The sequence below is a fragment of the Callithrix jacchus genome, chromosome 8 (assembly GCF_049354715.1).
Source record: "Callithrix jacchus isolate 240 chromosome 8, calJac240_pri, whole genome shotgun sequence".
NCBI classification, from domain to species: domain Eukaryota; kingdom Metazoa; phylum Chordata; class Mammalia; order Primates; family Cebidae; genus Callithrix; species Callithrix jacchus.
The window spans coordinates 71,929,637-71,944,663 of record NC_133509.1 but is presented as its reverse complement, the minus strand read 5'-3'; the positions used below and the strand labels follow the sequence as shown (position 1 = coordinate 71,944,663).

The window sequence follows — 15,027 nt, the reverse complement described above, 5'->3', positions numbered from 1 at the left end:
AAAAGCAGATTAAAATATTAATAATTATTGAACAGACAACACATAAGGACAAAAATGTTCCATATAAGTATAGCTGGAGTCTCTGAAGTAGAAAACCTAAAAAACAAACCATTTGCAGACCTAAAATTTTCATGAGCCAGTTGTGGTGGCTCACAGCTATAATCCTAGCACCTTGGGAGGCAAAGGAGGGATGACTGCTTGAAGCCCGGAGTTTGAGACCAACCTGGGCAACATAGCAGGACCCTATCTCTTCAAAAACACTTCTTTAGAAAGTAAAAATTCCATGAAATAATAGTATGCAACCATAAAAAGGCACAAGATCATGTCCTTCACAGGAACATGGATAGAGCTGGAGGCCATTATCCTTAGCAAACTAATGCCAGAACAGAAAACCAAACACCACATTATCGCTTATAAGAGGGAGCTAAATTATAAGCACACATGGACAAATACAGTGGAATAACAGACATTGGGGCCTACTGGAGAGTGGGGCGGGAAGAGGTAGAGGATAAGGAAAAGTAACTAACAGATACTAGGCTTAATGCCTGGGTGATAAAATAATCTATACCAAAAAATCTCACAAGTTTACTTATATAATAAACCTGCAAATGTACCTCCAAACTTAAAAGTTAAATTTCTTTGAAAAAAAAAAAAGAAAAAGGTAAAATTTCCATGAAATAAAGGAAGAATGAAATAGTCCTTTAAAAGGCATGCTGTGGTCCCCAAAACCTTATTAAAAAATGATGGACACAATTGCCCTGATTCAGCTCTACTTCATGAATAAAGGATGAATCCTCAGGTTATCTGACAAAAAAAAAAAAAAAAAAAAAAAAAAGACCGACAAAAACATATACACACAGAGCCAGGCACGGTGGCTCATGCCTGTAATCCCAGCACTTTGGGAGGCTGAAGCGGGTGGATCACTTGAGGTCACGAGTTCCAGACCAGCCTGGCCAACATGGTAAAACCCCACCTCTACTAAAAATACAGAAATTAGTCAGTCTCAGTTACTTGGGAGACCAAGGTGGGAGAATAGCTTGAACCCAGGAGGCAGAGGTTGCTGTAAGCTCAGATCATGTCACTGCACTCCAGCATGGGTGAGAGAGCCAGTCAGTATCTCAAAAAACAAACAAACAAACAAATCCCCCCCCACACACAAGGAGATGGGGAATCTGATTGATCTCAAGACTTTTTTTCAGGCAAACACTGTCAGAAGACAAGAGAGTAACATTCTTATAATGTTCAGAATAAAGAGATACTTGACTCAAGAATTACATTCTTAAAAATTTGAATACAATGATAACAGCCAATCTGAAGCATGTTAAATCAGAGAATAAGGTATTTATGTGCTCTTCCTTTGAAAGTGAAATTCAGTCACCTGCTGTGATATTGTGAAATATACATTTGGTCATCATTCCACTCCCCCACCCTTTTCCTCACATACATGGAATCTCCAAAGTGCTATCTTTTTGTATGCTAATCATTATTTGATAGCTGGCAGCCCTTAGATAGCTTCTGGATGGAGGCTGGTCATGAGGAAGGCTGCATGATTAAAAGGTGGTAACTTTGAGTTTCAACCCCCAACCTCTGCAGAGGGGCTAACAGTTAAGTTGATCACCAATGGCCAATGGTTTAATCAATCATGCCTATGTAATGAAGCCTCCATAAAACACCCAAAAGAACAGAGTACCTAAAGCATCCTGATAGCTGAACATGTGGAGGTTCCTGGAAGGTGCTGTACCCAAGTAGGGCATGGAAGTTTTGCATCTCTTCCCTTATACCTTCACCTATGCATCTCTTCATCTGTATCCTTTGTCATAACCTTTATAATAAACTGGTAAATGTAAGTAAGTTTCCCTGAGTTCTGTGAGCTGCAATAACAAATTAATTGAACCCAAAGAGGGGAATATATGAACCCTAACTTGAAGCTGGTTAGTCAGAAGTTACAGAGGGCTGGACTTAAGATTTTTGTCTGAAGCAGGGCCAGTCTTGTGAGACTGAGCCCTCAACCTATGGGATCTGAGGTTTTCTCCAGGTAGATAGTGTATGAATTTAATTGGAGGATACCCAGCTGGTGTCCACTGCAGAACTGATTACTTGTTTGATGTGTGGGTGAAATAACTACACATTTGGTCAAAAAGAGGCTTCCATTTTGATTGTTGTGTTAAGTAAGAAAAGAAAAAAGCACTTTGAGTTTGTGTTTTTGTTTCCACTGACACACCCAAGGATTCTCCACAATAAAAAACTCAGGGATAAAAATGCCATCTATGATGAAAGTTCCAGCAATGATTATTCAATCCTTTTAAAGTTAAGATTAAACAACAGGGCACACTTTAGCTAGAAAAACTAACATGGCTAAAGAAATGAATATAACTTTTACAGATTTCTTAATGTGAAATTCATAATGAAAAAAGCAGAGTTTTAATGTGCTTATTTCTTTCTTTTATATGAGAAAAGAATCTTAATCTGAGGAATGCAAGCCCTTTTAATTATCAGGCCCATAAAGAATGAAAATGAAGACTGCAATTATGTCCTACTTGCCGCCCTATGAGTTAGTATTCATTTATATTTTTTTTTCTTGAGAGAGGATCTTGCTCTGTCACCCAGGCTGGAGTGCAAAGACACAATCAATCACAGGTTCACTGCAGCCTCTATCTCTAGGGCTCAAGTGATCCTCCTACCTCAGCCTATAAAGTAGCAGAGACTATAGCAGTTTATCACCAGGCTAGGCTAACTTTTTAAAATATATATATTTTTATAGAAGTGGGGTTCCACTATGTTGCTCACAATGATCTTGAACTCCTGGACTCAAGCAAACTTCCTACCTTGGTCTCCCAAAGTGCTGGGATTACAAGTGTGAGCCTGCTATTGCCACAAGCAGCTATAAATCAACCTAATAATGTTATACCAGACACTATGACTCATACCCTATAGCTTATAGCCAATCACTAATTATAAAATTACAGTTCCTGACAAACTTTGTATCAACCCACTGCCTATCTCTCTTTTTTGCATTTAAAAATTCACTCCTGGCCAGGTGCCATGCCTAACACCTGTAATTCCAACAGTTTGGAAGGTTAAGGTGGGCAGATTGCTGGCGCTTAGGAGTTTGGGACCAGCTGGGGCAACATAGCAAGATTCCATCTCTATTTAAATTTAAAAAAAAACCAAAACTTTAAAACTTAAAAAAAAAAGTCCATTTATAACTCCTGCTAATAGAAGTGTATTTCAGAGCAATGTGGATCTACGTTCCCAGGCTGCAATCCTCATGCTTGGCCCCAGTAAACTCTCTACTTATATTAATTTTACTTCAACTTCTTCTTTTAAGGTCAATCCATACCTGAGTGTTACATGATATCGTTAACTGAAACAATAATGAGAAAATTTTGACCAGGCCTTGTGGCTCATGCCTGTAATCCTAACACTTTAGGAGCCTGGGCGGGCAAATTACTTGAGTCCAGGAGTTGGAGAACAGCCTGGGCAACATGGCAAAATGTGGTTCTGTTCAATTTTTAAAAATAAATATATATTAAATAAAATAAAAGAAAAAGAAAAAAATGTTGATGACTCCAACACCTTAATTTTTTTCAGTCTCATTTCTTAATATTAGAAGGGTGTTTAGAAAATTAATATAGCTATTGAGAGAAAATACTGCATGAAGTTCAAAATTTTCTTCAGTTTCATTTCAATTGACTATTACTCTTAAATTCAAGTTAACACTTACATAGTACTCACCATGAGCCACATACTTTTCAATATTTAGTGATTTGGCTGGGTGCAATAACGCATGCCTGTAATCTCAGGGCATTGGGAGGCCAAGGTAAAAGAATCACTTGAGCCTACAGTTTGATCCCAGTCTGGGCAACACAGTGAGACCCAATCTCTACAAAAAACTTTAAAAATTAGCCAAGCATGGTGGCATGTTTCTAAAGTCCCTGCAGCCATAACTCCCTGGGAGGCTGAGGTAGGAGGATCACTTGAGTCCAGTTCAAGTCTGCAATGAGCTCTGATCACACCACTGCATTCCAGCCTGTGTGATATAGCAAGACTCTGTCTCTGAACAAACAAACAACATGTACATATACATCTTTTAATTTTATATATATTTTACATATATACATACATAGTCAATAAGTAATTTAGTCCTCATTACAACCTGTATAAGTCCTCATAAACTGCACTATTATATACATTTTGTGGGTCAAAAATCTGAGCCCTGTAGACTTCGGGTAATTTGTCCATGACTATACAGCAAGGAAGCAGCAAACCCAATATTCAAGAATAGATTGGATCCAGAATCTGTGCTCTTAACCTCTACACTACACTGCCTCTCAAATACAGCATGTAGAGAATTACTTGATTTTTAATCAATTAATTCTATGACTACCTCCAATCAATGGCAAGCCATCTATCCTTCTAGGTAATGGTTTTTAAGTATATAAGAGAAAATGTTTGAAATAATGTTCCCCTATAGATAAAGATGGTTATTCTGGAATAGGCATTGTGGAATTTAGGTGAAATTTTTGTTTCTTTATTTGTTTTTCCAGTGAGTTTGATGCTCTATAATGAGCCTATCAATCTTCAAAAAACACAAAGTCATTAATTTAAACAAAAAACAAATATTACCTAATCACAACTTGAACACATATTATTATTTATGGCTTTTTGTCTCCCCAATGAACCATGTTTTAATTAGTACTTTACTCTGTTCCTCCAAAGAGCCTAGTACAACACTGGACAAAGTAAACATGCCATAAGTATGCTGATTGATCATCATTAAATATTAGATTACTGCATTCTATCTATCTGTGTAGGTAACATATTCTAGATGTTCTAGGGTGTTTCTATCCAAAGCCAATTCCTTAGACTAGCATCAGGAGTAACATCTGGGAGATTGTTATAAGGACAGAATCTCTTGTCCCAACCCAAACCTAATGAACCAGAATCTGCATTCTGACAAGATCCCCCAAGTGATCGGATTGCACATTAAAATCTGAGAATTATATATGTCTACGGCATTGTTTCATTAACTGTAATACATCATTTACCTATCAGAATCACCTGGGTTGCTTGTTAAAAAAAAAGTGTATTCTTAGGCTCCATCCTACTCCAAGTATCACTAAAGTTCAAAAACCAAAGCTAAAAAAACTGCAAGTAAAAAGTAGTAAAGAACAGAAACAGCAATATTAAGCAAAGAGCAGTGAAAGACTCAGATAGCTGAAATAAATTTAAAAAGTGATAATGAGGAGAAGAGGAGATAATAATAAAAGGAGTCACATAGGAAGGAACAACAAACTATGAAGAAATAAAGAAAGTAATTTTGTTGAGAGTGATGTGCATTCCTTTCTTTCTTTTTCTAAATTGACTGCTATTCCTGACCGGCAAACTAACATGCTAAAGGTTTTAGAAAAAGACTGGAGATATGCAGTTTCCTAGTTTAACACATGAGTCACATTTTTGAATATGTAACTATCACATAAAGCAAGCCTTTTATAAATGTTCCTAATATCATAGAGAGTTTTAAATGTGTACAGTACATACACTTTTAGAGACATTTCCATGTGCTTGGCTCGTGCAATTGCTTCATCTCTGTCCTCAATGGCTAATTGCAGTCTAGACATAACAGCTTCATCACGTTCCTTCTGTGCAAAATACACTTCTTCAACCAGAGCTACCAAAATATATGACACACAATCAATCATAGAAAATAAAGGAGAAATACATACCTTTAGCAAAAGTAAAAGCCATAAGCAACTGTTATTTTAAGGACTGCTCATTAAACTGAATTAGTATCAATTAATACATTCAGAAAATATTATTTTTAATAATAGGTACTGCAAAACTGGGATACCACCTCAAACCCCTAAAAAGAGCAAAAATTTAAAGATCTAATAATAGCAAATGTTGTAATAAAGAACATGTGAAATAAAGAAAACTCTCATACATGTTCCAGATAGGCAGATATATTTCTACAACCATTTGAAGAGCAATTTGGCAACGTTTATTGAAATTGAAGACAGGCCTAGCCGAGCAAATCCCTTCTTTGGTATGTAGCCTAGAGAAATGCATGCATATATGTAAATGTAAACATGTATAAAAATACTGCAGAATTGCTTATAATAGCAAAAGCTTAGACATAACCCAAATGTCCATCAACATTAACAGAAATAAATAAAGTACATTCAGAATGGAATACTACCCAGCATTTAAAATGACTTGACTATGGACAGATGGACAAATCTTAAACACAAAATGTTGGCAAAAATAGCACGTTTCAAAGTAAAACAACTCTACCCACTATTTATGAATAGACACAATTAATACAAATAATACAATGAGCACGGAAAGGATAAACACCAAATTCAGAATGGTAATTACCTCAGTGGGAAGCTAGAAGGGGAGAAAAGAAAATGAGTAAAAGAAGAATAAAATAGGACAGAGCTCTGCTGTTATAGTAGTGTACATCTGCACAGAGCACTGGGTACTGTTGATATAGATTTTAATACAAATGGCATCATCTAGATTTCTGCACCACTGTATCAGGAGCTTTAATGTTATCTGAAATTATTTGTTAAGCATAATTTTACTGCTTGTATGTTTGAAATCTTACATAAATTAAAAAAATATTACTGCAATGTTTCAGAAGGAGGGCCTCAAATACATTATTTATACTGTCAAACTACAAAAAAAAAAACTTCAGAAAAATTTTGAAATGCTCTTTTAGTTTGTAAAGCATTGGATCTCTGCCCAAGGATTGTTACAGATTACTACACAGTTAATCAAGATAGTTATTGGGCCCAGCATGGTGGCTCATACCTGTAACCCCAGCATTTTGGCAGGCCGAGGCAGGAGAATCACTTGAGCCCAGGAGTTCGAGACCAGGTTGAGCAATATAGTGAGACCTCGTCTCTACAAAAAAATTAAAAATTAGCCCCAGTTGGGTGCAGTGGCTCACACCTGTAATCCCAGCACTTTGGAAGGCCAAGATAGGCAGATCACTTGAGCCCAGAAATTCTAGACCAGTCTGGCCAACATGGTGAAACCCAGCTGGAGTCTGGGAGGTAGAGGCTGCAGTAAGCTGTGATTGTGATTCAGTGTGGATGACAGAGCAAGACCCTGTCTCATAATAATAATTTTAAAAAATCATTATTATTGTATTATTTAAATTGTAAGTAGTGAAAAAGTCGTGGTAGAATATGCAGCATGGATCTCTCTAGCCAGTCAGTTCATACCCTAGGCAAGATGGCATAAAATTTCATTACAACACTACTCAAAACAATATGCAATTTAAAACTTAGGAACTGTTTATTTCTGAAATGGTTCCCTTAGTATTTTCAGACCATAAGTAACTGAAACCATGGAAAAAGAAACCACAGATAAGATGGGACTACTATATCAATTCTTCATGCTGTGGTTTTGTTTGTTTGTTTGTTTGTTTGTCTCACTCTGTTGCCCTGGCTGGAGTGCAGTGGTGAAATCTTGGCTCCCTGCAACTTCCGCCTCCCGAGTTCAAGCAATTCTCCTGCCTCAGTCTCCCGAGTAGTTGGGATTACAGGCATCTGCCACCACGTCCGGTTAATTTTTTGTATTTTAGTAGAGATGGGATTTTGCCATGTTGGTGAAGCAGGTCTTGAACTCCTAACCTCAGGTGTTCCACCTGTGTCGGCCTCCCAAAGTGCTGGGATTACAAGCATGAGGCACCATGCTTGGCACTTCATGCTGTTTTGAAAGAAACTTCTGTCGACTGTAGTACACAAAACTGAATTTTATTTTTCCCTTCTAATTCTATAGAATATCCTTCCAGGAAGGGCAATAACAACAGCTTAGAGAAAGCAACATAGTGGTAAAGTATTTACCAGCATGTATAAATTATGTATCTTGCATAGTATGGAAAACAACGTGGTGTATGGAAGAATATAAATTTTGATTCTGATCTAAGGTACTCAAGTATAGCAACCTTGTTTTGTTAATTTCTTAAATTATTTTAGTTGAAGTTCAGGTATATAAAATTAATAAAATACCAATATTCATGATGTTATAAAAAACTAAATTAGAAAATATATGAAAGCTCTTGGCCAAATAAAGTGGATCATCAACAAATGTTAGTTCTACTCTACCACTACAGTAACCATACTCAAACCACAGACTCACAATGTGACTTAATTCCTAGACATATTAATAATGTGGTTTTGATTAATTTGTAGTACTTATATATTCAAAATCGAAGTCAAAATTCTTCAATTTTTAGCCTTTTTCATTGACAGGCAAAAATTATATAAGGGACTGAAAGAAAAATTATTCAGAACCCATTTTATATTATATGCTACATACCATGATTAAATTAATAATAGTTTATCAAAAACAATGGCTGGGTACAGTGGCTTACGCCTGTAATCCCAGTACTTTGGGAGGTCAAGGCGAGCTGGATCACTTGAGGTTAGGAGTTTGAGACCAGCCTAGCCAACATGATGAAAATCTATCTCTACTAAAAATACAAAAACTAGCCAGGCATGGTAGCACATGCCTATAATCTCAGCTACTCAGGAGGCTGAGGCAGGGGAAGTGCTTGAACCAAGGAAGAGGTTGCAATGAGCCGAGATTGTAACACTGCACTCCAGTCCGGGAGACAGAGAAAGACAAGGTCTCAAAAAAACAAAATTCTGGTATTCTAAGATGTTTTGAGGGATAAAATGGGGAGAAATGCCAGATATAGTCAAAGGGGGAATAGAGGCAGCAGACCACCTGGTTATGTATGTACCTATGCAACAACCCTGCATGACATGCACATGTACCCCAGAACCTAAAGTGAAACTGAAAAAAATAAAAGTTCATCATATACTTCTAAGTTGCCTCCTTAGGGCAGTAGGCAGCATATCAGACTAATAAAATACATCTAATTTGTAGACCAGATAGAATGGACAAAAATGATGGTAGTGATGTAAGCACAGATTAACATATTACCCTGAAATATTCTGAGATATTAAAAGGTTAAAATATGAATTACTAAACTTTGAATGCCAAGAGGTTTTCTTTCACTTTTATGAGCTGTGGCCAGATCTTCATATAGTGACTTTTAATGCAAATTGTATACCACTTTACATGCAACAGTACCTGATGGGAGAGGTAAGACTAGCATATCAAGGGCTTTAATAATAAGTCTAATCATCTCTATGCTTAAAGATAAGTGCTTTATACAGAGGATTTCTTTGGTTCTTTGTGATCAACAGAAAACATTTTTTTAAATGTGACTTCAAATCCAAAGATGTATACATGCATTTAAAGGATGTTACCATTTAAGTATTCTAAGGTTAAAATTTTAAATACCAGAAAACACACATGCACACACACATAAAATATTGTTGCAGAATTTATAAATGATAAGAATGTTTTTCAAAATTAAGGTATTACTCTAAAGATTCAATGCAATCCCTACCAAAATTCTACTGTAATTCACAGAAATAGAAAAACAATCCTAAAATTCATATGGAATCACAAAAGACCCCAAACAGCCAAAGCAATCTTAAGCAACTACCATTCAAAATATATCACAAAGCCAGAGTAATCAAAACAGTATAGTGGCTGAGTGTGGTAGATCACCTGAGGTCAGGAGTTCAAGACCAGCCTGGTTAACATGGTGAAGCCCCATCTCTACTAAAAACACAAAAATTAGCCAGGCATAGTGGCCCAGGCTGGTAATCCCAGCTACTCAGGAAGCTGAGGCAGGAGAATCACTTGAACCTGGGAGGCGGAGGTTACAGTGGGCTGAGGTCATGCCATTGTACTCCAGCCTGGGTGACAGAGCAAGACTCTGTCTCAAAAACAAAACAAACAAAAAAACTCCAGCATGATACTGTCATAAAAACAGACACACTGACCAATGGAACAGGACAGAGCACCTAAAAATAAACTCACACATTTATGGTCTTCCACAAAGGTGCCAAGAACACACAATGGAGAAAGTGCAATATCTTCAATAAATGGTTCAGGGAAAATTGGATATCCACATGCAAAAGGAAAATAGGCATCATTTCATCCCTTATTCAAAAATCAGTTTAAAATGTACTGAAGACATAAACCCAAAACCTGAAACTGTAAAACTACCAGAAGAAAACATAGGGGGAAAGCTTCCTTCACAGTGGTATAGACAGAGACTTCTTGAATAAGACCCTAAATGCAAAGGCAATGAAAGTAAAAGAAGATTAACAGGATTGCATCAAACTAAAAAGCTTCTGCACAGTTAAGGAAACAACAGTAAGAGACAACCTACAGTGTAGGAGAAAATACCTGCAAATCACACAGTAATTAAAATAATAATATCAAAAATATACAAGAAACTCAAACTATTCAATAACATGAAAACTAATAATCCTATTTAAAAATGGGCAAAGCACTTTGGGAGGCTGAGGTGGGCAGATCACTTGAGGCCAGGAGTTCGAGACAAGCCTGGCCAACATGGTGAAACCCCTTCTCTACTAAAGTTACAAAAATTAGCCAGGTATGTTGGTGCGCACCTGCAATCCCAGCTATTCAGTAGGCTGAGGCAAGAGAATCACTTGAACCCAGAAGGCAGAAGCTGCAGTGAGCCAAGACGGTGCCACTGCACTCCAGCCTGGGCAACAGAGTGAGACTCAGTCTCAAATAAAATAAAACAAATAAAAATGGGCAAAGAACCTAACAAACATTTCTCAAAAAAAGACATACAAACAGTTAACAGTTATATGAAGAAAGCTTAACATCTCTAATCATCACCAGAGAAAGGCAAACTAAAATCACAATGAGATATCACCTCACCTCAGTTAAATTGTCTATTATCAAAAAGATGAAAGATAACAAGTGTCGGTGCGATGTAGAGAAAAGCAAACTGTTATGCACTGTTGGTTGTACTGTAAATTAGTACAGCCATTTTGGAAAACAGTATGAGGTTCCTCAAAAAATTAAAAATAGAGTTACCATATGATCCAGCAGTTCCACTTCCAGGTATATATCCAAAGGAGTTGAAATAAGTATGCTAAAGAGATGCCTACACTCCCATGTTCATTGCGGCATTACTCACAATAGCCAAGATATTGTGAGTAATGGGCCAACCAATGGGCCAATCAATGAATAAATAAATTTTTAAAATATGGTACAATGGTATACAAAAGAGTTTTTAAAAAGTTAAAATTCAGCTTTTTCAGCTGGTAAAGCTGAAAAAAGAAGGGATATTCTGTCATTTGCGACAACATGGCTAGACCTAGAGGGCATTATACTAGGTGAAATAAGCCAAGTACAGAGAGACAAATACTTCATGGTCTCACATATATGGAATCTAAAAAGTGGAACTCACATAAGTAGACAGTAGAACAATAGCTACCAGAAGCTGGGGTGGGGATGGATGAGGAAAGGAGAGATATTGGTCAAAAAATACAATTTTCAAGTTAGACAGGAGGAATAGGTTCTGGTGATCGATAACACATCATCAAGGTGACTTATAATTAATAATAATGTATATTTCAAAAAGCTAAAAGAATGGATATTAAATGTTCTCATCACAAAGAAACAGAAAGTATTTGAGAAGGTGAATATGTTAATCATACTGATTTGATCACTTAACCATTTATATACATGTACTGAAACAGCACATTGCATCTCATAAATCTGCAAATCATACATCAATTAAGGGAATAATATATATGATTATTATTTGTCAATTAAAAATAAAACAAAAAATCCTAAAACCAAAATTAACATATTACTGAATTATGTATAACATCTATTAGGTTAGATGTGAAATTTGTTGGTTATAAAAAACCTGATTCTAGAATTCAGTACTTTTGAAGGATCAATATGCAACTCTCAAATATTTTTAGTAAAGAAAATTTAATTGTAAACACAGAGCTTTTCCAAGGTAGATGACTATTACAAAGTTCACTAGAAAATCAATATAGCATTTTAGTTGGAATTTGCTCATTAAACACCCACAGCTCTAATGCAAATTATGATGGAATGAATAAAGCAAATACGCATGCTTCTTTCTTTTTATTAAATGTAAAATCTACTGTTAATTGCATCTCATATGTCATACAAACTTTTCTCCTTAACTATTAAATAGAAGCTTTAACAAAAGTCATTAGAGATTCTCTTTCTTTGACTTGAATAAATTTCAATATTTGTTCAGTAAAGGTTCACAGCAGTTAAATTACATTAACAAATATTATTAGCTACTATGTAAGCCAACCAAGTAAAATACTTATATTGTAGGTAAAACAAATCATTGGGTGTTTACAATAATATTTGGATATCTCCATTTTTAAACATGGTTATCAAATATCCTATAATTCTTAGTCAAATGAGAAAGATTCAGAGAGGATCACCCATACCCCCCACAACCAAATACTCAAATTTGTTTAGTAAGCTAATTGTTTTCTAATATGGGCAAGAGTAAATATGAAGAAGCTGAACCATACTAAGTATGAGTTTATTGAGTCAAGGCAGAGTACATATTTTCTTAGTAGACCCAAGTCTATTGACAAATCCATATTCCACACTTTTCAAACTGCTTTTAAAATACAGTACGAGTGAGATAGTACCTTGGATAACATTCTAGTTTAAACAACAGCTCATGATTCTCTAAATAACATAATTTAAAGGATAGACATTTCACAGAAAAAAAAATCCATCTGTTAACATCTTACAGTAGTTACGTAAATATAAAAGGCTAAATTAAAAAAAAGAAATCATTAGGATTTTAAACATATCAAATAATAACTGGATAATAATTAATGTTGAAAAATTCTAAGCAACAAATATAATATAGATGATAATTTTGAAAAAGACCAGACTTTGCTACATATGAAAGAATCTCAGATTCTATGAATATCTACCGTAACAGTATTACATAAGGCATAACCATTTGGAGAAGAATTATAATATTAAATTGATTCCTTGCAAATATGAGAACAATTAGCATTTATGAAACCACCACATATATAGGCTAGAATTACAAACACTATACATTTTAATTTCCTTAATAATTGTAATTTTTCCTTCTTCGCATAAACTGGTTATTGGAAATTTAAAAATAGATGGTAGATACCCCACTCCAGTAGAAAATTAACTAAAACCTACTCTAAGTAGTTCAATGTTTTTGTTTTTGGCAAAACAATGCTGAATGCAACTTATTACTCCAGAAATTCTTTCATAGACTGGACTATTTGCTTTTTGCACACACATTTTTATGTATATACATACCTAATTACTTCAGAAAATTACTAGAAGTATGATGACTAGATTAAAAGTCAGCTTTCAAAACGCCTAAAATATGTTGTCAAACTTTCCTCTGTAAAGTTGCTGTAAATTTATAAACTCAGTATCAGTACAGAAATTGTTCAAGATTAATTTGAAAATTATGCAAAACATTTCAATAGCAAGACAATGAATCAAAAGCCTTTTTTAAAAAACGCTTGATTACTATATACATGTATTTACTACAGAAAACTCAAAGACTATATAAGAAAGTTTTAGGCCGGGCGCGGTGGCTCAAGCCTGTAATCCCAGCACTTTGGGAGGCCGAGGCGGGTGGATCACGAGGTCAAGAGATCGAGACCATCCTGGTCAATCTGGTGAAACCCCGTCTCTACTAAAAATGCAAAAAATTAGCTGGGCATGGTGGCGCGTGCCTGTAATCCCAGCTACTCAGGAGGCTGAGGCAGGAGAATTGCCTGAACCCAGGAGGTGGAGGTTGCGGTGAGCCGAGATCGCGCCATTGCACTCCAGCCTGGGTAACAAGAGCGAAACTCCGTCTCAAAAAAAAAAAAAAGTTTTCTGAAAATATGCTCTATGTTACATTCAAAGATTTATTATATGTGATATTGAAATTACTTTTTCAATGTGAAAGAGAAAATTTTATCCCTGAAGCATTAAAATAAGTATTGATAATTGTATGCCTTTTGAAATATAACTTAAAGAGTTTTGTTTATTTACTAAAGAGATTAAATTTTAATAGATACCAATATAAAAATTCTTTGAAATATAACTCCTATCTAAACTTTTTCTAATCTCATTTCCTCTTCAGAATCATTAGACATGTGAAAAAGTCTTTATATAAATTTCTAAAAAGTTTTATTTTTGTTATTTTTATGTTTTAAATACCTTAACTACATATATTTCCAAATTCTTGATATTATGCTAAAGTCCACTGTATGTTAAACCCAATAAAATATTTCCAGTTGTTGCCTATTCTTATGTGTAATAGATCCTCCATCTACTCAAATTTTATTGTCTTTCCAGAAAAAAAAAACAAAAACTTTTCTAGGAAGCAAGGATACAAAATTGGTTATATTCTTTCCTCAAGTATTATTTGACCTGGCACTTGTCAGAATTCATTCTGATTCATATCCACAGAATTTTGTAGCCAAAGGCAGTAATATAATCAATAATCTACATATCAATACTTTTAACTGCTCTGTTTTACAGAGATGAGCCTTTATGTTCTTATCTGAAATTAATGGTCATATTCATGAAACCCTTTTTCTTTTCAAATTAAAAAAATAAAAATAGATATAAATTTAATGTAGTATTATAAATTAATACTGTTAAGGCATTCAAGTATTAGGTTAAAGCTATCACATTTTATTGATGCTTATTATATACACAGAAAAATGAGATTCCAATGTGTATTATTTCCTAAAAATAAAAATTAGCCATCTTCTATTCCGGTACAGAAAATTAACGTTTGTTTCTCTTAATCATTAGATGGTCAACATCATCTGAAATATGATACATAGTAACAGATAATCTTTTTACAAGAGAATAATGTAAACATTTTCTATTATACATTTTTCCCCATTTTAATCCATTGGGGTATCTTAATATACTTGCTGTAATGGTAGATTACAAATCTATATTTTTACCATTAACATTTAACCTGAAGAGAAAAACTTGTCATAAGTTTCAGGGATTCCATGTACTGATCGTTTCAACAATGAAAATTAAACTCCTCTCGTCCCTACCAAAAGCAAATAAACATTCTCTGTAATAAAAAGATAT

General features: G+C 35.0%; 1 protein-coding gene across 18 annotated transcripts in view; it reads right to left on the bottom strand.

Annotated features, from left to right (window-relative positions):
- Nucleotides 1-15,027, bottom strand: part of MIPOL1 (mirror-image polydactyly 1) — a 413,275-nt gene that overhangs the window by 324,607 nt on the left and 73,641 nt on the right. For all 18 annotated transcript variants that reach the window (XR_623348.6, XR_004729856.3, XM_054240619.2 and 15 more), the window contains one exon: nt 5,542-5,671. Coding sequence is in view for 16 of the 18 variants with exons in the window: in XM_054240619.2 (XP_054096594.2) it covers nt 5,542-5,671 (130 nt within the window). In the remaining 2 variants the exon portion in view is untranslated. The remainder of the gene's footprint in view (nt 1-5,541; nt 5,672-15,027) is intronic.